General features: G+C 43.4%; 1 protein-coding gene and 1 long non-coding RNA gene across 5 annotated transcripts; one reads left to right on the top strand and one right to left on the bottom strand.

Annotated features, from left to right (window-relative positions):
• Window positions 1–240: 240 nt before the first annotated feature.
• On the bottom strand, window positions 241–16,632 carry LOC105888408. Of its 4 annotated transcripts, none has more exons than XR_002771466.1 (6): window positions 16,402–16,632; window positions 10,528–12,111; window positions 6,019–6,175; window positions 4,733–4,811; window positions 2,276–2,433; window positions 241–1,064 (listed from the first exon to the last, which is right to left on the bottom strand). It is a non-coding gene; the product is annotated as an uncharacterized LOC105888408 (long non-coding RNA). The 4 variants fall into 4 exon arrangements; XR_002771467.1 differs by lacking the exon at window positions 4,733–4,811 and having other exon boundaries at window positions 10,528–11,695; window positions 11,981–12,111; XR_001161869.2 differs by lacking the exon at window positions 4,733–4,811.
• SYCE1 (synaptonemal complex central element protein 1) lies at window positions 11,175–21,078 on the top strand. The gene is made up of 13 exons (XM_003803667.3): window positions 11,175–11,244; window positions 13,841–13,903; window positions 14,728–14,787; window positions 15,111–15,185; window positions 15,812–15,859; window positions 16,105–16,159; window positions 18,171–18,260; window positions 18,522–18,585; window positions 19,352–19,418; window positions 19,496–19,619; window positions 19,689–19,799; window positions 19,937–20,021; window positions 20,235–21,078. Exons 1-13 carry the CDS (start codon window positions 11,175–11,177, stop codon window positions 20,310–20,312), a joined length of 990 nt encoding a protein of 329 aa, XP_003803715.1. The 3' UTR covers window positions 20,313–21,078.
• Window positions 21,079–22,270: the final 1,192 nt, after the last annotated feature.

Genomic DNA, 22,270 nt, shown 5'->3' with positions numbered 1-22,270 from the left:
ATATTAAGATAGAAATCAAAAGTTTCCTTGACCTGAAGAGCAAAAGGGATGCATGCTATCAATATCTCTATAGAGTAAAAGCATTCCTAAGGGGAAATTCATAGCCTTAAATGCCCACATCAAAAAGTCAGGAAAAACTACAAATTAACAATGTCATATCTTAAGGAACTAGAAAAGGAAAAGAAAACCAAACTAAAAACGAGCAGAAGGCAAAAAAAAAATGAATATCAGAGATTACTGGGGAGCTTTCTGACTCACTGGATGTCAAGTTGTTACTAGATTGTTATTGAAGAGCAAGGAGCTCTTACTCTGTCCTATCTCCCTGGACCTGTTGAATATGGGAAAATGTTCTGATTTCTTCATCCTTTTGCCCCAAAGCCTTTCTAATCCATCATTGGAACTTATGTTCTTATGTACTGCCTCATGTCCACCCCCAGCTTACCTTGTGGACATCTTTGGCCTGTATCTATTGGCCAGTATAGTAAGCTTCTAACTTTATGCTGCTGGGGTAGGGGGCAAAGAAAAGTCTGCCTGCCATCCTCAATTGTCTGGATGTTCTCTGTAAGCTCATGGTTGATCACAGATGGTAATTGTCATAGGGCTCCCTATCCTCTTTTGCCCACAGGTGAATTAGCAGGGAGGAGAGCATCCAGGCTAGGAAATGATTTTGTTGTTCCTACCTTTTCTTCATGAAAAGCTGTAGAGCTGGGTGCAGCCATTTTCACTTCCTGACCTTGGGCTGCAAGTGGCTCCTGTTTGTGGTCTCTCCATATAGTTGTGTCCATCCTGATGGCTCTGCTACTGCAGAGCCTGGCAGGCTCTACTTGGTGGCTCCCAATGCTATGTGCCCAGATCCATTCACAGCCACCACAGCTTGGGACCACAGATATTGGCATTGGGCTCACCTCCAGCTTCGCGTTTCCTCCTGCCATCAGGCTGGGTCATGTCACACCTGGAGAACTCCTAGAAGTGGGAGTGAAGGGGACAATCCTCTCCTTTGCTGTGACTGACCAGCCCCCCTGGCCCATATTGATCATGCCTTCTTCATTCCTGGCCGACTTCCCCTGGATCATGTAAAAAAAAGAGGAAGAAAAGAAAGAGAAAGAGAGAACAGAGAAAATAAAGAGGAAAAGAAGACAAAACTTTAGAGCTTCTTCTAAGGAACCTGGAGGTTCCATCTTCATAGTCCATCCCAGAAATAAGGTTGGTTGAAGACAAAATGTTATAAAGAAAGACTTGCATTAGTCCTTTTTTCAAGTTAAAAATTTGTATGAATTCAAGTGCCTTGAAGAGAAGGCCCCCACATCATCCTCTTATGAAAATTTCTAATATGGGCTTTTTTTTTTTTTTTAGATAGTCTCACTATGTCACCCTCAGTAGAGTACAATGCCATTACAGCTAACAGAAACCTCAAAGTTTTGGGCTTAAACGATTCTCTTGCCTCAGCCTCCTGAGTAGCTGGAACTATGAGTGCCCGCCACAATTTTGGTTGCAGTTGTCATTGTTGTTTAGCAGGCCCAGGCAGGGCTCAAACCCACCACCTTTAGTGTATGTGGCTGGTGCCGTACTCATTGAGCTATGGACACCTAGCCCAACATCTCTTTCTTACTGGAACCAAGGAAGGAAATCTCCTAGGAAGCATTCAGGAAGTGGTCTCCACCCACCATTGGTGCCAACATTCTATGTTTTATTTATTTATAGGATTTCTAAGACGCATTGTGTGCTTGACAAAATGCCACAATTATGCCAAGTCCCAGAAATCTGACCCTCATTGATTTCTTTGTATTTCTTGATCAGGGAATTTTCAGACTTAGGCTCACACTTGAGGGTCTTGCATTACTCTCTGGCAGACTCACCATGTGACTTTCTAAGTCTTTCACGGAGTTAGACCCTAGACTCTTATCTAAAGACCTCTCTGATGTACACCATGGAATATTATTCAGCCCTATTTATAGCTTTCATAGGAAAGCTATAACCCAATTATAACCCAAGAACATGGGGGAAGAGGAGAGGGAGGGGAAGGGAGCAGGGAGGATGGGTGGAGGGAGGGTTATTGGTGGGATCACATCTATGGTTCATCTTATAAGGGTACATGTGAATCTTCCTAAATGAATAATATAAATGTCTTAACACAATAATTAAGAAAATGACATGAAGGCTATGTTAACCAGTCTGATGGAAATATTTCAAATTGTATATAAAAAAGGACACTGTACCCCGTGACAGTATTAATGTACACAGCTATGATTTAATAAAAATAAAAAAAAATAAAGACCTCTCTGGGTCACTCAACAGATGATCTTTTGGGCCATTCTCCAGGCTATATCTCTGATCCTTCTTCACATCCTTCTTTAGTAAAAGAATTTTTGAACATCTCTCATGGAAGCTTCCAGATTGACTCAATCCTTAATTCTATATATCTTCTGTTCTGACCTTTAAAGAAAGAGATCCACAAAAGTTCATAATGGCACTTTGACTCAAATGTCTTAAGAATTTCTCTTAGAAGACTTAGCAGTGACAAAGACTCATGAATCCTGTGGGGCAGGCCAGTGTTAAATAAGCCTCTTTCAAAGGTGATGCTCTAGTTTCTTCTGAAGCTCATCACTGGGATGAAAATCTCCAAGAAGGACAGAGATTGGAACATAAGCCTTGGAGGACTGGCTCACCAATGTAAGGTTGGGAGCTGGAAGACAAAAGTCATCCTGAGATTTCTTGATCACAGAGGGTAAACTCTATACAATTTCCTCGTTTTTCTGCAACACATTCCATTCTACATGGTGAACTTTAGATGCTGTAAGACACTGTACTTCTTTCTAGGGTTTAGGAGGCTCAAATGATAGGACTAAGAGTAAGGAATGAATTGGGACTAGGAATGGACCTGAATGAGAGATTGAGACTGAGCTGGAGGCAGGAGTTGAGGCAAAATTTGAAGTTGAGCCTCATGCAAGGACAGATGTTTGGAATGAAGTACTGTGGATTCTGGGGCTATGGAAGTATTTGTAATTCTACTCAGGAACACAAATATTGAGGAACATCCACCAGGAATGAAGACAATGGACTGCAGGGACTCACTATGCAGAGACAGAAGACCACAGCAGAGCTGGATATATTTTTCTCTAAATTGTCCTCAAAGGTCTTAGAAAACAGTTGGTAATGAATGTGCAGCTCCTTTGTTTTGACTCTTCTGGTCCAAAATGGAAGCTGAATCATGCTTATCAGCAGTTTTTGCTGAAGAATTTAGTTGGTAGTCTAACTTAAATTGCTTTTTAAATGATCTTGTCTTCTTTTCCTTCCACATCAGGAAATCAATCCTCTTTTTAACCTGTCTCTCCAAGAGTTCCAGAATATCAGGATTAAAAAAAGAGAAGTTACCAGGTTTTAAAATGTTGGCTGCAGGGTCTCCTATGAAAGAGACCTCAGAAGAGTGGGACGCAAGAATCTCTTGCTTAAAATCACATTGTGCCAATTTGGAGGGGAACAAGTCCTTGGCACAAAGCTGCTACCAGGAGAATTCTGAAGCAAGGATTGAAGGGCCAATACCTCTGATTATCTGGAGAGGATATCTCCAGGGCATGGAAATGGATTCAGAATGAATCACAGTTATAAATGCCATCTGGTGGTGGTGAAGCAGGGGTTGGCAGTATGTGATGAGAATGGAGGAAGGAGGCAGAGAAGGCTCAGGCAGAGGGGCTAGTATTAATTCACCTGAAGAATTACTGACAAGGTGGAGGACAAAGTTCATTGATGACTCTGACACAGAAATTTGAGAAGCTATAAGTGATACAGAGTATTGGGGGTCAGGGGTCCTGGTTTCCTGAACCCAGTTGACAGTTGACCTGGTTCTATTAGACAGTTCAACTGAGGCACAGTGGTAAAGCAAAGGTGAATGGAAACCGGAAATAAAACTGGAGCCAGCGCAGGCAGTATGAATAGAAAGCAAATGTCACCACGTAAATTTCAGTGTAACAAAGTGAGATTTTATTTAGGAAGAACAAAGAAATTTAGAGCACTTCTGAAGAAAACTGGAAGCAGGTCCCTCTCATAAAGGAGAGAGGTGAGAGAAATGGAGGTGAGGCAAAGGCTTGTAAGGATATAAATACTCTTTCTCTCGGTTTGAAGCTGGTCCCGAGTCTTTCATTGGTCTCTCTGCACCTCCAGGCAGTATTGCCATTTTACACTGGTCATTGACTGTCTCTTTCTATTGGTCATTGCTTACCTAGGTTACCTCATACCCACATTCTTATGGCCTTTCCAGACTTCCTGGTTCAGCAGGACAGGTTTTCCTCCCACCCCCCTTGAAACCCCTTTCTCAGTGTCCCTTCTCACAGACAGAGTAGCATCTTCCAGGGACTGTAAGAAGAGCACTTCTGTGACTTCAGTAGCTGTACTATTACACACATCACAGAGGGGGATCAGGATATAACAGCTGACAAAAGCTCAAAGTATCATGATCTCTACTTCTGTACTGCAGAAGACAGAAGGTACTAAGCTTCTGCCAAGACCAGAACAAGGAAAAGAGAGTCTGATAGCCTACCTGGGGTGGGCTGAAGCCTGCAAACCCCCTCACCTTGCCCCTACCACCCATGACTTCACAATACACCCTACAGCCTCTCCAGTCTACAGCTATCATTCACATACCCCCTCCCATCACTACAGTAGGGTGCACTAAATCCCTGAGATGCATGAAACATGTTTAGAAGGAAACCAGGAAAGGAGAGGAAAGGTTAATCACCTTAGAGATAGATCATTCTCTATCAGAATAGAAAGCACCTTCCTTTCTTCCTCTGCTTCTCTGTGGCAAAATCTCTGACCTAGAAAACCAGGAGAGTAGCTTATATATAAGGAAGGTAGAAGCATAGGGATTATACAGAAGTCCCTTGGGATATTAAACGCTGATAGCACCCAAAATCAACAGACAAGGCCAAATAATAATATTTGGCCAACAATAATATTGATCAGGTCAACAATAATATTGATAAGGTTCAACAATAATATTGATAAGGTTCACATGTACATGTGGCCTCATCTATAAAGTACTTTCACATGATACTGAAAACTACCATGTGAAGTAGTAGCTCAAAGTGGTTCCTGAGCACCCAGGAAGTAAAATACTTATGCAAAGTCAGGAGAGAAATGTTCTGATTCGAAAACAATTGGTAGTCCTTCCTCAACATCTCACATGACCATCTATTGGACAACACCCAGTGCCCAGGTCTATCACCCCTTCATGCCCACATATGGGCAAAATAGGGGCTCTAAGTATCTCAGGTCCCTTTGCCATCCCATGAGTGTCTCCTCTGAGGGCTATACCTAGTAAAAGACATCCTCAGAAATCATGTAACTGGGACCTCATGGAAGGAACGGTAAACCTCACTATTGGAAGGCTCAGGTCAAACAGGCAGAGCTTTACCTTTCAATGTTCCTTCTACCTTCTCTTCTCTTGGCTCTGAGAGTAAGAACAAAAAGTACAGAGTAACAGGCCATGGCTCACTTCTTTAACTCTTCTTTCCTTTGAAAAACTCAAAGGAGGATTTTGTTTATAAAATCCTCACATGATGTTCTCAGAAGTCGTGTGCTCACAGGGAACACAGAAGCCAATAGTCATGCCTGCTCCCTTATAGGACCACACATCCTGAGGGCAGAGCTCAGAGGTTCTCCTGATCTGCTCAACATGAAAGCTTGGTCGAGTGACACCCAACACAGGAATACTACCTGAGATCAAGTGTCAAGAGAGACTGGTCTCCTTCAGCGACACCCATGCTTTCTAAACATGCCAATCAAGGACCACGAAATCACTGTTTGGGGAACAGCTGATTACTCTGGAACCCTCCACCACACCCAGATTGGCAGCCTGTAAGCCTGAGGTGGAACTTTAGTCCTCCTGAGCCCCTAGCCCTGCCCAACCTCTTCTCTAGAAGAGAAATGTTCTACCAATCTCTAAACCAACAAGATTCATTTAGATATGTGGGAATAGGAAACAAAAACAACAGCAAAGAATTCCTCTTGGATATTCCTTACCTTTTTGATGTCTCTTATTTTCCCAGGTAGTTGATAGAAATGATTTCAATAGCAGGTACCACAGGTACACAAAGAGTAACCCCAATCCACACAAAAGGTGAACTATAGGACCATATCCAAAACAATAGAGCTGAAGCTCAGCAATGGTTCAGGATGGCTGTTTAGGAAACAGAGGACATTCTCCATTACACAAATGGCATGGCTTCCTGAAGCAACTGAGTGCTAAGGGTGCCTATACTTGAAATTTCGGCTTGTGTCCAGACAGTTATACTCTCAGGATCACACACATCCTCAAATCCATGTTATCTACAGAATGTTTTTACCTCACACTAACCCAGTTATAATACCTAAAGTTCTTTTACACTTAGTTTTATGAAAGTCAAATTGTTAGTTTTTGTTTTAAAGCCAGCCTTTACTGTTTTGAATCAGAGGGGCTGACTCAAATAATTAAAACTAGTAATTCATTAGCCAACATCCAAAAAACTAAAATAAACATACACAGTTAAAACTTCAAGTGATCTTGGAAGTAAATGTATAGTACTTATTTTTCTGAAGTTAGTGAAGCTTAAATGGTTCAAAGACTTTTGTGAACATGCTTCATACACAGGCGCACACACACACACACACACATCCTTTCACAAATAAATATAGTATTTTAAGATCTATAAATCAATCATTTCTTGTTTCCATATTTCATTCATTATATTGTCTACACCTTTTCTAACCCTACCTAAAATACAGACAGTACTGTGAACAAACCCACAAAGGCAATTCATGTTGCTTCCTACACAGAAAGCCAATTACTGACAATAAGGATTGTCAAGGAGAAAACAATTTATTGCAGAAACAGTATGTCTGCTGGGAGGAAGAAGCACAAACCACCTTAACTCTCCTGACCAATTAGGATCAGGGGGGTTTTCTGGAGATGGAATGAATAATGCATGAGGGAAGTGAGCATCTTTGTATGTTTGGGGTGGAGTGCAGGGCTTGCAAGAAAAGTGAGAAATCATGCTAGTACATACATTCCCATAATCAAAATATGGTACATAAGTCCCTCCCAGGGCAGATATTTTAGTAGTATAAAGAGCCATGAGTTAATATTGGTCATTCTTTCAGACTTGTGTGGAGGCTCAGTGGGTTCTTGGGCACAATCTGTGATGGCATATGGCTTGTCTTTTCTGGACAAATGAGCAGTGCAAGGCCCTGTAGTTATTTCATGACTGCAAGAAGGCTCTGTGATTTCTGGGAAAGAAACTCAAAAGGGAGTGCATCAGTACAACGAAAAGTTACAAAGTTCTGGCCAGAAATTCTCACTCACCTAGGAACTTAAAACATAAAAAAACTATTAAAAAAAGCAACATAAAAATGTTTTCTTGTTTATGGAGCAGGTTATGGTCCCAGCCCTCTACATCAATATCATAGTATGTATGTGACCACTCCCAGGTCACAGTGTACTAAACTATTCATTCCCTCAGTCCCTCATGGCAGGGTGGGACCTAGGAGTGTCAAAGCCTTAAGACAAAAGCTAGTCTTGATCAGCCTCACCTGATTATCCCATGGCCATGTAAACATAATCTTTTCCTAAGAATGCCTGGGCACCAAAAAAAAAAAAAAAAGCTTGAAAATATCTGTTCTCTATAATAACCCATGTAAATGTCCAAATATCAACTACCTATCACATTTTACTCAGGGCCTTCTTGACAAGTTAAAATAATCCCAATATTCTCTCACCCTTTTTCCTATACCATTATTGTTGCAGTTTTGCCAGGGCCAGGTTTGAACCTACCACCCTTGATATATGGGGCCAGCACCCTACTCACTGAGCCACAGGCATTGCCCTCCTATGCCTTCTTAAACTATGCAATACTTTATTTGACACCCACAGGCCAGCACCATTACTTGACCATTACTTTTGAAGGGTGAGGCAGCCTTCAAACCTGGCAGGTTCTCCTTTCATCTATGCAGGAGCAGGTAACCTGACTGAAAGGTAAAATCTGCCAAGAGCTGCCACTTGCTCCTCCCTATGATATGCATCCTCAGTTTTTATTGTTTATTTCTGGAGACTAGGAGACACAAACATCTGTGAGTTGGGGGCTCTGCCCTTGACCTCATAATGTAGTTATAGCATTAAATCCTACACAGTTCAAGAGCTATACAAATGCAGTGGAGAGGTTTCCCTACTTCCCACATTTCTAACTGCTGAGTGATCTCTGGAACATATCAGATACTGTGGGTCATAAATACTCACACACGGCATACCTCTTACCAAAGTATCCCTGAATGCCTACCCTCTCCAATTTTCTGGTATAAATTCTTGATTCTTTGATAAAGATGGTCGAGTAACAGGTTTTCTCTTTAAAATGGCATTCTTTCAACCAGATATCCTTACAAGCAAATAATTGTCCCAGTATTTCCCACTAAAGCCCCACCATTCAGGTATATGAGATGAGCTTAGGTCAAAAGAACACCCCCAAAATAATCACTGGTACCTAGGGAATACTGTTGACCTATCTAAGTCAGGCAAGTGTGATCTGTGAACCAGTGTCTGTCCATACATTTTGTACAAAAAAATTTGTTATGTTTTTGTTACTGTCTATGAGATGTCAGAATTTTTTATTGTAATGTAACGGGGTAATTGAATCCACTAATAAAAAACTGAGGCTCACATTTTGTATGTCTTTGGTTTGTGTGTCAGTTTTTAAGATTCATTTTCATTGTATTTTATACAAGTATCAGTGCACAGTTGATGGGCTGGGGCTCCTTCACCACAGCTAGTTTAAGAAATTATGGTCTAATGTATATCCTCCACTGTGAAGGCTGGTGTCAAATTAACTTTGTTAATTTGTTAACTTTGTTAACTGTGTTAACTTGGATGGATCACAAGGTGCCCAGATATTTGGCTAAATATTACTTCTAGGTGTCTGTAAAAGTGCTTCCCAGTGAGATTAGTATTTGAATCAGTGGGCTCAGCAAAGCAAATGGTCCTTCCCAAGTGAGTGGACATTAATTAACCTCTTGAGGACCCAAGGCTGTGTGACATCTGCTACACTCTTTGAGGTGACCTCCAAGAACCTAGTCTGATTAAGAAATCTAGTTTGGCTTTCACATTTTACAAACCCTAAGCAAAACTTCTAACCATCTAACCCTAACCCCCTAACCCTACAGAACAAGGGGGTATTTGTGCTATAACTAATTCTTCATACTGCACTTACATACCTCTGCAAAAGTGAAAATGCATGTTAATAAAATAAGGCAAGCTTCATTGTTACAACAGATTAAAAGGGATGATCTGTTCTTTCTGAGGTCTTAAAATTTAGCCTTTCCCTGTTACTACTTATTCTCTTGATTTACCTCCTGACAAACATATTAATCAAATGTGGACTAAAATGTTGTTTTAAAACAAGAGACAAATGCCCTCAAATGCTGCTACTACAGACATCCAATTATTCATCTATAACTGGTGAGTATTTTCAACAACAAGCTGAACACTTCCATTCCTCAGACCCCAACTATGTCCCACTTTAATGAGAAATAGCCAGATTGTTCAATGCCTTTATTCCCCCCATATTGAGAAATAAACAAAGAAAAGAGGAATATCCTAACCCAGCTCCACAAACAAGAAAACATTTTTGTAGTTTTTAAAATTCTCTTCTGTTTCAAGTTCCAGGCCAGTAAGAGTGCTGATCAGAACTTTGTAACTTTCTGTTGCACTGATGCATTCCCTTTTGAATTTCTTTCCCAGAATCAGCAGAAACTTCCTAGAGCTGTGAGATAACTACAGGACCTCACACTACCTGTTTGGAGAAGACAAAATAAGCAACAATCCACCACAGATTATGCTTCAGGACCCACTGAACAGTCACTCCCCATATCCTGCTATCCTGCCTGGGCAGAAAGCTGAAAGAATGACCAATATTAACTCCTAGCTCATTATACTACTAAAATCCCTGCCCTGGGTAGGACATGCCTGCCATATTTTGATCATAGAATGTATTTGTTAGCATCACCTCTCACTGTTCCTTGCATTCCACCCCAAAGGTACAATGTTGCTCACACCCCTCATACATTACTCATTTCACCTCCAGAAAACAACTCTGATCCTCTTGACTAGAGAAGCAGATTTGAGACAGTCCATACCTTCCACCTCCCAGCTAATGCCTCTTCTGCAATAAATCCTTGACAACCTTCCACGTCTCAGTAATGGCTTTCTGTGTGGGGAGCAACAAGAACTCCCCCTTGTGGGTTCGTTAACATCCCTAATACCTCGGCCATAAACCCTGAATCTCACCCAGACCCTCATTCTAAGCCTTTCCTTACACCCAATCTTTTAAGAGAGCCCTACACCCAGACTCTAACTCTTTATCACATTGATTATGCCCTGAACTTTAAACCTTAATCCTCAATTCATAATTTCTAACCATCTGAGGTCAGTTTTAGTGGGTTTCTATTAGAAAATCAGTTTAGGAGCTTGAGGTAGAAGATTCGGCTTTTAGGGTGACCTTCGCTTACTTGCACCAGATAGCTTGGGAAGATGCTTCCTCCCTCCCCAGTACCCCAGGTCATGGCAGGATACCAGTGTCCAGGAGGGGTCTGGGGCCCAAGCGGGCACTGCACGTGATCAGGGTCCACCGGGGAGGGGCCGCGGCCAACTGGGCGACCCTAAGAGAGAGCTGAGGGCGCGGGGCCTGGGCAGTACGTGCTCCTCTGCACTTGTGAGAAGAGCCGCCATCCTGCCGACTTTAATTTTGCTTTACTGGGATATAACTCACCCACTCCCGCAAGATTACTTGGCGATGCACAAAGCCGGCGCGGGTTGGGGACCGAAGCTCGACTAGGGAGAATAGAGCACAGGCTCAGACAGCGTGCACATGCGCATTGACCGCATGTGGCCTCATAACCCGGGGGCGAGGTCGCAGGAGTTTTGTGCACCTGCGCAGGCCCAGCTCCTCACGCAACCAATCGCAATCTCAGCCCTCATCTCTGAACGGAATTTGCAGGGTGGTGGCTCAGTTGAGGAATCAGGCACAGGCAGCCGCTTCCAGGCAGCGGCGCCAGGTCGTTACCCACCTGCCCTCTGCGCAGGAGCGCGTGCGTGGGAGAGCACTGCGCAGGCGCACTGCAGAGCATCCAGGCCGAGGAGGGAGACCTGAGAGGAGATGGCTGGCCGGGCTGGCCCTTCCGAGCCGGATGCTGCGGGAACCCAAGAGCGGGCCCAGAAGGCCGCAGGTAGAGGTGAGAGTCCACAGGAGAGCTAGGGCCTCCCTTAAGGCCTGGGCTTGAAAGAAGGCTGAGGCCAGAGTCTGAACTCGGGCAGGCCGAGGCGGGACCTGCTTCCTTAGTTTGCCGAAATGACTTGAGGCTTTTATGACGAGAAGTTTCAACTGTTGTACAAAGATGAGGGATTAATTACTCACATGCCCCCCACTTAGGTTTGACCCGTTGAATTCTTACCATATATGCGCCATGTATCTTTACTTTAGGTCATTAGTCAGAAGGCACCCTTTCGCTTCGTGCCAGACAATTTCCAAATGCAGCCGTTGGTGCCACCAAACCTAAGGGAATGGTTAATCCCCCATGATTCTCGCCGTAGCAGCAGCACGTACCCAGTGGCCCCTATCGTGTGGAAGTGGTTCTTAGCCGTGGGCCCCAGGACAGGCCACCCCTGGTCTCCATCTTCCTGCCAGGAGAAGGACAGGGTGCTTGTTCAAACCTGCAGATGAGACTCGCAGCCCAAAGGGAGAAGAAAAGTGAAACATTCTTCTCTGGCCACATGCCCCTCTGGGAGAACATGCTCCTGCATGTTTTGTGGGGATTTTTAGACTTATCCAGAAATGGAGAGAATTGTACAATGAACTCCCACACACCTGTTGCCCACCCTGTCACCCTCTGCTCTTGTTGGTCATCCTCCGCATTAAAATGCAACACACAAAAAGCACCTGTTGGTCACTCCCTCCAGACCTACCTACATCAGTGCAAGCTTGGTAGATGGCTGGTGCTCTGTTACGTTTCTACAAAACGAAGACACGATGATAAGGCTGGGTGCAGTGGTTCACGCCTGTAATCCCAGCAGGTTGGCAGGCCAAAGAGACCAGCCTGAGTAAGAATGAGACCACAAAATCAAAATTTAAATCACCTGGATTTCTCTGAAAGGCTAACCCTAAATATAAACAAAACACAAAAATAATCTTTTCCTCCTTTATCAACATGGTTTGGTGAAATTAAACCAATACAGCTATAAATAAAACAGCTTAAAGAGCCCCATTTGCCTTTAAAAAGAATACATGACAGCCAATTCTAAAAAAAAAAGGTCAAAATCCTTCCTTCTATAAGCTAAAATTTAACTGCTGTATCTTGGGCCACATTCTTACGTTTCAGAGTCTTCCAATTTGGGAACTGTTCATTTTTGGGTTTTTTTGTTTGCTTTTTTGATCTTTTGCACAAGATTACAACATGGGGACTATAGTGAACAGCAATATATTGTATTCTTGAAAATTGCTGAAAGTAAATGTAAACTGTTCTTACCATAATAACGATAAGTATGTGTGGTAATATATATGTTATTTAACTTAAGTAAGCCATTTCAAAATGTAACAATATTTCAAAATGTCATATGGTACACAATAAGCACTAAGGAAGCCTTAAAGAAAAAAGTAAAACATAAATAGCCCTAAAAATGTGGGAAATTATTTCCTTTACTTTCGCATGCCCCTCTTGAATAAATCTCAAATGTCAAGAAGTCTTTCCTAAATCACTTCCTTTTTGTGCACAATAAACTCTTAAAATTAAAAAAGAAAGTGAGACCCCATCTCTACAAAATATAAAAGTTAGTTGGACGTGGTAGTGTGCACCTGTAGTCCCAGCTATTTAGAAGGCCCAGTAGTTTGAAACTACAGTGAGCTATGATGATGCCCCTGCATTCTGACCCAGAAAACAGAGAAAGACCCTGTCTCAAAAAAAAGATAAATGAGAGACCATTGAGGTCAGTTCATGTGTCCCTTAAAGCCCTTTTATTCTGTAAAACTCTTCTTTTGTCTTTTTTCCCCTCAAAGTTTATTTGTTAAACAAACCAGGTTGTTTTTCCTGTGGAGTTACCCAGTTTGGTTACTGATAATTGCATCTCCATGTGCCGGGTAACATGTTGCTCTATACCTATATTTCCTCTAAGTTTGTAGCTACAACTATAACTTTCATGAGCATTAGCATCATTTCTTGGCAAGAGTTCTTAATAGGTGCTAATCCCATTACGCCAGGTGGCTCAGGATGGGTGGTTATCTTTATTGTGATTTTAAAGCCATAAATAGTAATTTTCTAGATCTAATTAAGTGGTTTTTAAAAGGTTCCAATAACTAGAAAAATTAATGTGAAATATTATTTTACAGGGAGACATTAGAATCCGTATTGATTATATATAGGAAAACTATCTGTATTTATGTACATGTTAACTAGACTTCTCATTACACTTTCTTACTAGTCCTTGTTTCTTGTATAAGGGTCTCCAAAACTTTTTAATGGATTATGACATCTGCCAGGTATAGTGATTTTTGACTCTGTGCTTCAGTTTTTGTAACCTTGTTTTTTCCCGTGCATTATTATTTGACCTTACTTTGAACAGCCTCAATAGTGACAAGTCACCCTGCCCTCACCTAGAGTTTTATGAAGGGCATATCTACTGTCATTTCATCCTATAGGGAAAAGGTGACCATGGAAAAGCCTGATAGCATCTTGTGCACTGTCCAACTCAAAACAAAGAGCAGAACTGTCAGATCCTTTCTGTGGCCTCTCACTTGAATGCATTTTGAAAGGTCTGATTTTGTCTCTACAGGGCAAGACATGTCCTCACAGAAAATTGAAGACTTGATGGAAATGGTGAAAAAGCTACAGAAAGGTCACGTGTCTCCTCTGTATCTGAGGCTCAGCCTGAGGTTTGGGGTCTGGTAGATGTGGGTTTAATTCCAGGCCCGACAATTTATGAACTTGGGAAATTATCCTCTTCACTTTTTCTTTCTTTTAAAATTTAATTCCTTCAACTAAAAATTTGGCCCTGTGATTCAAATTTAAAGAAGCATAAGGGTGTAAGAAGGTAAAAGTTTTCCCCAAACCCCTGTCCCAAGCTCCTTTCTGGTCGACCATTTGGCTCCATTGTACTCCTTTAGATCCAGAGCTATCACTGTCACCTCCCTTTTTTTTTTTTTATTAAATGATAACTATGTACATTAATGCGATCATGGGATACAGTATGGTATTTTCATCTCACATCCTGCTGCTCCTTACTTGCTCACTAGACTCCTGCCAGCCATGTTCCCACCTCAGGGTGGGCTTTTTCTCTGGCTGCCTCCCACCCCCATCCAGCTACGTGCCGTTTGCTTGACTTGGGGCCTCCATGACATCTTCCCAAATCTGAGAAATTCTAACCATTCCTTTGCTCTTCAACCCCTCGTCCTACTTTATTTCCACCACAGTTACCACAACCTGACTCAGTATCTCTCTTGCTGTTTTTTGTCTCATTCATTCACAGTGTGGGCTCCACACTGTTTACAGTGGGTGCTAAACAGATCTGTGTTGAATGAAGGCAGCAGAGACACAGTTTAGCACACTGTTTACAGTGGGTGCTAAACAGATCTGTGTTGAATGAAGGCAGCAGAGACACAGGCTGGCAGCCATCCCACCTGACTGCTTTGTCATCAACTCAACCTCCTTTCCTCCCTGCAGCGGGAAACCTAGAGCCCCGTGTTGAGGTCCTGATTAACCAGATTAATGAAGTTCAGCAAGGTGAGGTCAGGGGCCTAGGCTGCCAACCCAAACCAGCTACTTGCTTTTCTGGGCCCCTTCCTTCAAAAATACTCCCTATTAATGACAGCAACAACAGAGCTGAGTACAAGGTGCTTCTGCATACATCTACCGTAGTCATATGCCCACATGCCCTGCTGCCAGCTGAGCCTAGGAAAAAGGGCCTGGGCTCTGGAAGCATCTGCTCCATAAAATTGGGGCCCCACTAGGCTAAATTGAAGGCAAATGTAAAGTATCATTGTTTACAAGGAATAGTGTAGCTGGAGGCTGCACTCACACTATGTCTGTCCTGCTGTTTGGTGAAGCAAAAAAGAAAGCAAATGCAGAGCTAGGAGAAGCTCGGACCATTTGGGAGGCCCTGCAGAAGGAACTTGACTCACGTAAGCAAACCATGGGTCATCCAAAGGTCCCTACATTGTCTTAAGCATCTTCCAACCTTAAATTCCAGACACTTGGCATCCTTGCCACAGCCAAGGGACCTGTTCCCTTTCCAGCCTCATGTCCTCTCCTCTCTGCTTTCCAGAGTGTTCAGTACCTCCAAACATACTCCTGCTCAGGGCCCTTGCCAAGATGTTTGTGTCCCACCCCCTCACCCTCCCATCACCATTCAGTCTGAGTTCCAAAGTCCCCTTCTCAGACAGGCTTTTCCCCATCATCTCATCTCAAGATGGCATCCTACCCTCACCTAGTCACAAGGCCCTTGCTGTTTGATGTATTTCTTACAGCCCTTATGTATCTTCATGAGTAAAATTTTTCCCCTCCCCTCCATGTAAAAGCATGGGTAATCCTAGAGTCTTCATAGCAACCCTCTGTAAACACAAGACCCTTTTGTGCTTATAGGGATTATGGGCACCAGAGGGGAGGGGATGGGAGTCTCACCTAAAGGGGGCTACATTTGAGTTGGGGGCAGGGCTGTACCTAACCTCCCATGTGATTGTGGGCAAGTCCTGTCCCTGAGGGTGCAATGGGGTAGTCTCTGATGCCCGAACATGTCTCTGTTTTCCAGTGCGTGGAGAGAAAGTACGACTGAAGGAGATCTTGAACAAAAAACAAGGTATTTGCAGCTCTCCTGTCTCCAAACTTTTGCCTTTAACACTGTGGAACCTACTCTCCCTATGGCACCTGGAGCCCTTTGAAACCTGCTTCAGCTAGCATCCCTCCTGTGCTTTCCCCCAGACTCACAGGAAATGTCAAAGCACAGCCAGGTGTCCATGCACCTGGCATGACCCAGGTCTGTTCCCTCTGCTCAGACCCGATGCCTTGATGGGCTCTCACAGGGCCCTGTTGCTCTCTCTGCAGAGACCCTGAGGATCCTCCAGCTGCACTGCCAGGAGAAGGAAAGTGAGGCACAGAGGTAAGAGCTTTCAGTTGGGCCTGGCTCTGCCTTACCCCTTCATTTTGGCACAGTAGAGAGTAAGGGCAGTGCATCTTAGGCCCACAGCTCTCATTCTGTCCCTCTGTTCAATGGAAATACCAAAGAACTTCTTTCACACTTGGCTCCAGCAGCAGGTAATAGTGTTAAGAGTCACTCAGTCACCAGCATAACTATTTTTTACATTATCAGTTAATCTTCTTCAGTTGGTTTTTATTATGTACCTTTTACTCCTCACCATCCAGCAAGTTGGCTGTCTGTATACTCATCTGTCCATTCATTTAGGCATTGAGACAACCATCTGTCCATTCTCTCTCCGTCCATCTATTATCCTTCTGTCCATCTCTCTACCTCCTTAACCCTTTCCAATCTAGTTTTTCTGCCACCTGCACACTCCCCAACTCTTACTTATTTTGAGTGGGAAAGAGGTTGGTGGATAACTTGTTTTCCTACAGTTTTAAAAGAGAAAAACAAATATGAACTCACGTAATGATTTCGTTATCTATTTTAGGTTACATAAAATAATTAAAATTTGTTTGTTTATATTATCTTTTGAGTGTGATACTTCTTGAAGCAATCTCCAGGATGAAGTCCAGGCTTTCTCTTGCATGTCTTGTGGTAGAAAATGGTTTTTCTCCTTTCACCTTTCTCATTCCTTCTGCTGCAAACCATGCAGTCCTTTGCTGACTTTTCATTTTGCATTATAAAACATATCTTCCTGTTTAGCCGTTACTCAGTGCCAGAAAATGATGGTCTTTCTCTCTTTCACAAATTTCTGTTCCTCACATTGCTCACAAGCTGAGTAATGAGATTTCTCCTGTAAGAAAGGTGTGTGTACACTTTTTCTTCACTTTCCTTATGAGTACTGGATATTGCTTTCACAACTGCAGCTTCCATCAGCCAGAAAAGTAATTTTTCTACCATTTGTAGGACCTCCTTATAAATCCATAATACCCACTCTTCCCATAAACTATGTGTATTTTCAAATTGAACAGGCTATTCCTTCCTATAACTAGTAATAAAATGTGTTTGAGGACCAAAGAATGTACTCAGCATTGTCCCTAACCTCTTGTCATGGGATGAGAGGCACATCATTTCATATCACATTGATAGGCACAGAATTTATACTCCTGAAGTTACATTTTCAGACCACCTGGAAAATCCTTCCTAGAAGCCATAACTGCTCCTGTTTTAAGTATTTTTACTTTGTGCAATTTCTGAGCAAGTTGAGGGGTTGTGTAGAACCTGTCAGTGTGGATGTGATTGCCTGAACCACTCATGTGCTTCCAAAAATTGAGCCAAATTAATTACTATTTAAGACATGAATGGAAAATCAGAGTGAATAATACTTTCTGTTGTTGTCTTGCCATAACAGGGATTGTAAGAAAACACATAGCCATTTAATGAATAACACAGGCAAAAAAATTCATAGACCCTAGTTTGTAGACTTCTTCAGTTTGTAGCACTTAAATTGAATCCTTTCTTTGAAACCTGTACTCTCATCTATAGGGACATTTCTTCTTGCTACATTAAGTTTTTTTAATTTATTGTCAGTATACTCACTAATATTCTTCACCTTGTTCCCTTGGGTACACACACTCCCTTGCACTGCGATGTGTTGAACATCTTCCAACATCAGAGTGCAATAGGAATTCCGCAGATGAGGTCCAACATAGGATTGGAAAGGGTTGATGTGTATTCAGTTATTTTGTTACCAGAGACCCTGAATTCTGGCACACTAAGATGGGAACTGTTTGGGAAACTCAGGTGATAAGAAGATGTATATGCATTTGCCCTTGACCACACCATGCTGCTCTCTCCAAACCCGAGGAGGCAAGTGCATGCCACCTCCTGCCCACCACACGTTACCAAGGAGGACCTCAATGTAGAGGGATAGAATAGCCCTTAGCAGAGGGAAGCAGAAGCCCCAAACCCCTCCCCCCCAGGCAGTCCTTAGGGTAACTTTGCTGAGGGCTGCCTTGCTGCTTCCTAGGAAGCACACCATGTTGCAGGAGTGTAAGGAGAGGATTTCTGCCTTGAACACCCAGATTGAGGAGGAGAAGAACAAACAGAGGCGGCTGAGGTAAACACCAGCACCTGATGCCTTGGGATGAATAGGATGAATTATAGGTGGGGGTAGTATCAGGGATGGGAGTTAGAGGAGGGGCCAGCTGAGCTGAGCTTTGGAGGGCCACGGCAGTGACAGTGCTCCCACTGGAGCAAACAGATTGGACAAAGCTTCCCCAAAGTCCATGCCTGAAGATCCCTGACCTAGTCCAGGCTATGAAGGTAGGGGTCTCAACCCACAGCCCCTCAAGCCTGTGTGGTCGGTTGTCACCCGTAGGTTGGATTTTGAGGAACAGCTGGAAGATCTGATGGGCCAACACAAGGACCTCTGGGAATTCCACGTGAGTCTCTCAAAGCCACCACTCCCATCTCCGCATCTTCCATGGCAGCACTAGGCCCAAACTGCAGTCATCCCCAGGTCTTCTTCCTTGCACCAGCCACACTGAGTTGCTGGGCAAGCCATGGTGGTGTTAAGGTCAGCAACACCCTGAATGCATTCCCTGTCACCATCCTTGGGTACCCAGTGTCCTCACTGCTGATCCTTCCCCCACATCCCTGCTGCCCTCTGCATCTCTCCAGTGGTCAGGAGAGTTCCTGATCACACCAAGGTTAAGTTCTTCATGGAAGTGACCATGAGGTCCCATGTCTGAGACCATTATGCATGCAGGACAGTGAGCTCCAAAGCAGCCCTTGTTTGCCCTGGAGTGGGGAAGGGTTCTAGGCACTAAACAAGGATATAGACAGGGATTTGATGTCAGGAAGGAACACTGAGGCCCCAGCAGGAAAGAGAGGAAGGGAGGAGCTGCAGTGCTATGCTGGTAACCAGTTCTCCAGATAACAGCCCAGATGTGTAGTGTTTTCAGGTTTCTCTTTTAAAAACAATTGCATGATCCTCTCTAGTGTAGAATGGGGGGTATGTCAAGTGGCAGAGGTCCAGGAGGAGGCTTTGACCAGTGAAAAGGCCTTGAGACTGTCCTATGTTTGTTGGGCATGTAGGGGCAGAGCATTAGGAAGTGAGGTGTAGTGAGTGAGTAAAAGACAGGTAGGCTACTTTGAGGAATGGGGGAAGCCAAGAGATACAGACAGACCTCATTTCTGCCCCCTCAGAAGCCAGAGCAGCTAGCAAGGGAGATGTGTGCCCTGGAGAGCAGTAAGGAACAGCTGCTCGAGGAAGGTGAGACCAGGGAGGGTGGATGGCCCTTATCAGACCTCACCTGCTGTCACCTGCTCATCCGCCCCTTCCTGCTGCAGAGAAGCTGGTCCAGGCAAAGCTGGAGGATGTGAAGCATCAACTATACTCCCTGTGCGGGGCCAAGGGCTCCTCTGTCATCACTGAGGGGCTCTTCCTTCGCAGTCAGGAGGCTGCAGCAGCAGCGTAAGATGTGGAAGTGGAAGGGGTGGGAGGAGGGAGTGGCTAGTGCTGAGCACTCCCTACCTCCCCCAGGCAGCTGTTCCAGGAAGAGAACAAGAAGGCTGAAGAGCTCCTAGCAGCAGCTTCCCAGCAGCACCAGCAGCTGCAGCACCAGTGCCAGGAGCTGCAGCAGAAGCGGCAGCGGTCAGTATAGAGTTCAAGTTCCCCTCAACTCTTCCCTGGGAACATGGCTGAAGATGCCTCTATCTCTGTATCTCTTCACAACCTCTTGTCCCACTACCCCTCTCCCCTCTTCACCCATCCCACTCTCTACTATCTAGACTGAAGGAGGAGCTGGAAAAGCACGGGATGCAGATCCTTGCCCAAATCCAAAGCAAGCAGGAGGAGGGGACTGGCCCCAGAGAGGTGATGAGCCTGGAACTGGGTAGCATGGAGTAAAGATAGCTCCTAAAGGGGGGCTGGGGGCAGAAGGGCAAGAGGGATACGGGGAGTTCTTAGAGGATGGTTTGTGGGGAAGGATGTTCCTGATAGGGACACAGCCAAGATGGTGGGTGGGAGGGGATGGTGTGGACATGGGGATTGGCAGGCACACTCACCCTGGACCCTGATTTCCCACAGGCCAGTCCAAAGCCCCTAAGAGTCCATGAGGAGAAAGAAGTAGAGCCATCCACCGAGCACAGCCTGGTTCCCTCCTAGGCCACAAGTACACACTCTACTCCAACCTCATCCCAAGGGGTTTCAGGAAATAAAGGCACTATTTTTGTACAGTGTATGTCAGCTGAGTCTATGCTGTGGAGGGGTGGGGGTCAGACCCAAAACCCAGAGGCCACTGAGACTATGTAAAACCTTGGCCTGACTCTGGTTTGGATTCCAGTTCACTAATGCTCTTTTAAAAAAGAACTTGAACTCTATACTGACCTCTGCCATCCTGTGTTGTAGTCCCTAGTGGTAAGCTGATAGAAAGAAATATAATTTGAGGCTATGTGAGCTTCTGCTCTCATGGACACAAAATGTATAACTAAGACACCTGTTGACAGGAACGTGGTATGTTAGAAATCCTCAGTGTGTAGCAAGTTAGGACTCAAACTGTGTATCTGAACATGCCTCAGATTCACCAAAAAGCATTGACCCAACTAAGGCCAACTACAGGAGTCCAGTCTACACCTTCTGTGTCAAGATATAATGTGTGAATGACAAAGGGGTCCCTTTTCTTGACCAGTTCCCACCAGGTGGGCTAGTAACATGGTGGGTTAGAGAGAGGGTCGCTCTGGAGAGCACTGTTTATATGGAGGAGGGAAAGAACATGGCAAGGAGGAGAAAGTCTCTAGTCAGTCCAGAACCAGCTGAAGTCCTAAAATTCAGTGTCTCGTTTCTCTAACTATAAGATGGGGTTAATCAAAACTGTGTTATAAATAAACTCAAGAAACACTATCAAGAATAACATACTAAGTGGAAATTTTAAAAATACATAGAACTGAGTGGCTGAAAATACATTTAAAACTTGCAGTTTGGAAGAAGCCCAAGTGCCCATCAACCCATGAATGGATCAATAAATTGTGGTATATGTACACCATGGAATACTATGCAGCCATAAAGAAAGATGGAGACTGTACCTCCTTCATGTTTACATGGATGGAGCTGGAAAATATTCTTCTTAGCAAAGTATCTCAAGAATGGAAAACAAGTATCCAAAGTACTCAACCCTATTATGAAACTAATTTATAGCTATCATAGGAAAACTATAACCCGATTATAGCCCAAGAATACAGGGAAAGAGGAGGGGCTGGGTGGATGGAGGGTAAGTGGTGGGATCACATCTATGATTTATCCTATAAGGGTACATGTGAATCTTACTAAATGTAGAATATAAATGTCTTAACACAACAACTAAGAAAATGACTTGAAGGCTATGTTAACCAGTTGGATGAAAGTATTCCAAATTGCATATAGAAACAACCCACTGTACCCCATGATAGTATTAGTGTGCACAACTATGACTTAATAAAGAAATTTTTTAAAGTATTCACAATTAGATTGAGGCCAAGATGCAGAAACAAACATCAAAGAGTTTCTCTGACTGAACAATGTCTTCAACAAAGAAAATAAATTATGAATATTTTTTTTTAATTTCTTAGAGCATAACTGTGTACATTAATGCAATCATGGGGTACAGTGTGCTGTTTTCATATACATTTTGAAATACTCTCATCAAACTGGTTAACATAACCTTCATGTCATTTTTTTAGTTATTGAGTTAAAACGTTCATACTCTGCTTTTAGAAAGATTCACTTGTACCCTTGTAAGGTAAACCATAGAGGTGACCTCATCAATCGCCCTCCCTCCCCCCATCCACCACAATTACGAATATTTCATTGACATTGAAGTGAATAAAAACTAATAATTTCCTCCATTCCAACACAGTAAATCAAAGTTAATAATATAGATGTCTTTTTTAAGAATAGCAGATTTGAAAACCATATCAGCAAATTCTCTAATGCCATTTTCTCTACAAGGACTTACATTTTTCACAACTTACTTTTCTTTTTGGTGAATTTTTCAAGATTCTAATTCTCAAGACACCCTTATTTTAAGCTCATTTGACATCAACAATTATGCATTTCGGCTCGGCGCCTGTGGTTCAAGCGGCTAAGGC

This window comes from Otolemur garnettii, unplaced genomic scaffold, assembly GCF_000181295.1.
Source record: "Otolemur garnettii isolate 467f Iridium unplaced genomic scaffold, OtoGar3 scaffold00409, whole genome shotgun sequence".
NCBI lineage: Eukaryota > Metazoa > Chordata > Mammalia > Primates > Galagidae > Otolemur > Otolemur garnettii.
Note: the sequence above shows the minus strand (reverse complement) of the source record. Positions and strands in the feature narration are given on the sequence as shown.

What these genes read in the sequence shown, in the direction of transcription:
- SYCE1 (XM_003803667.3), top strand. Translation starts at nt 11,175, where the DNA reads ATGGCTGGCCGGGCTGGCCCTTCCGAGCCGGATGCTGCGGGAACCCAA. An exon ending in GATTAATGAAGTTCAGCAAG is followed by an intron (nt 14,788 to 15,110) that starts GTGAGGTCAGGG and finishes TGTTTGGTGAAG; the next exon opens with CAAAAAAGAAAGCAAATGCA. An exon ending in GATCTTGAACAAAAAACAAG is followed by an intron (nt 15,860 to 16,104) that starts GTATTTGCAGCT and finishes CTCTCTCTGCAG; the next exon opens with AGACCCTGAGGATCCTCCAG.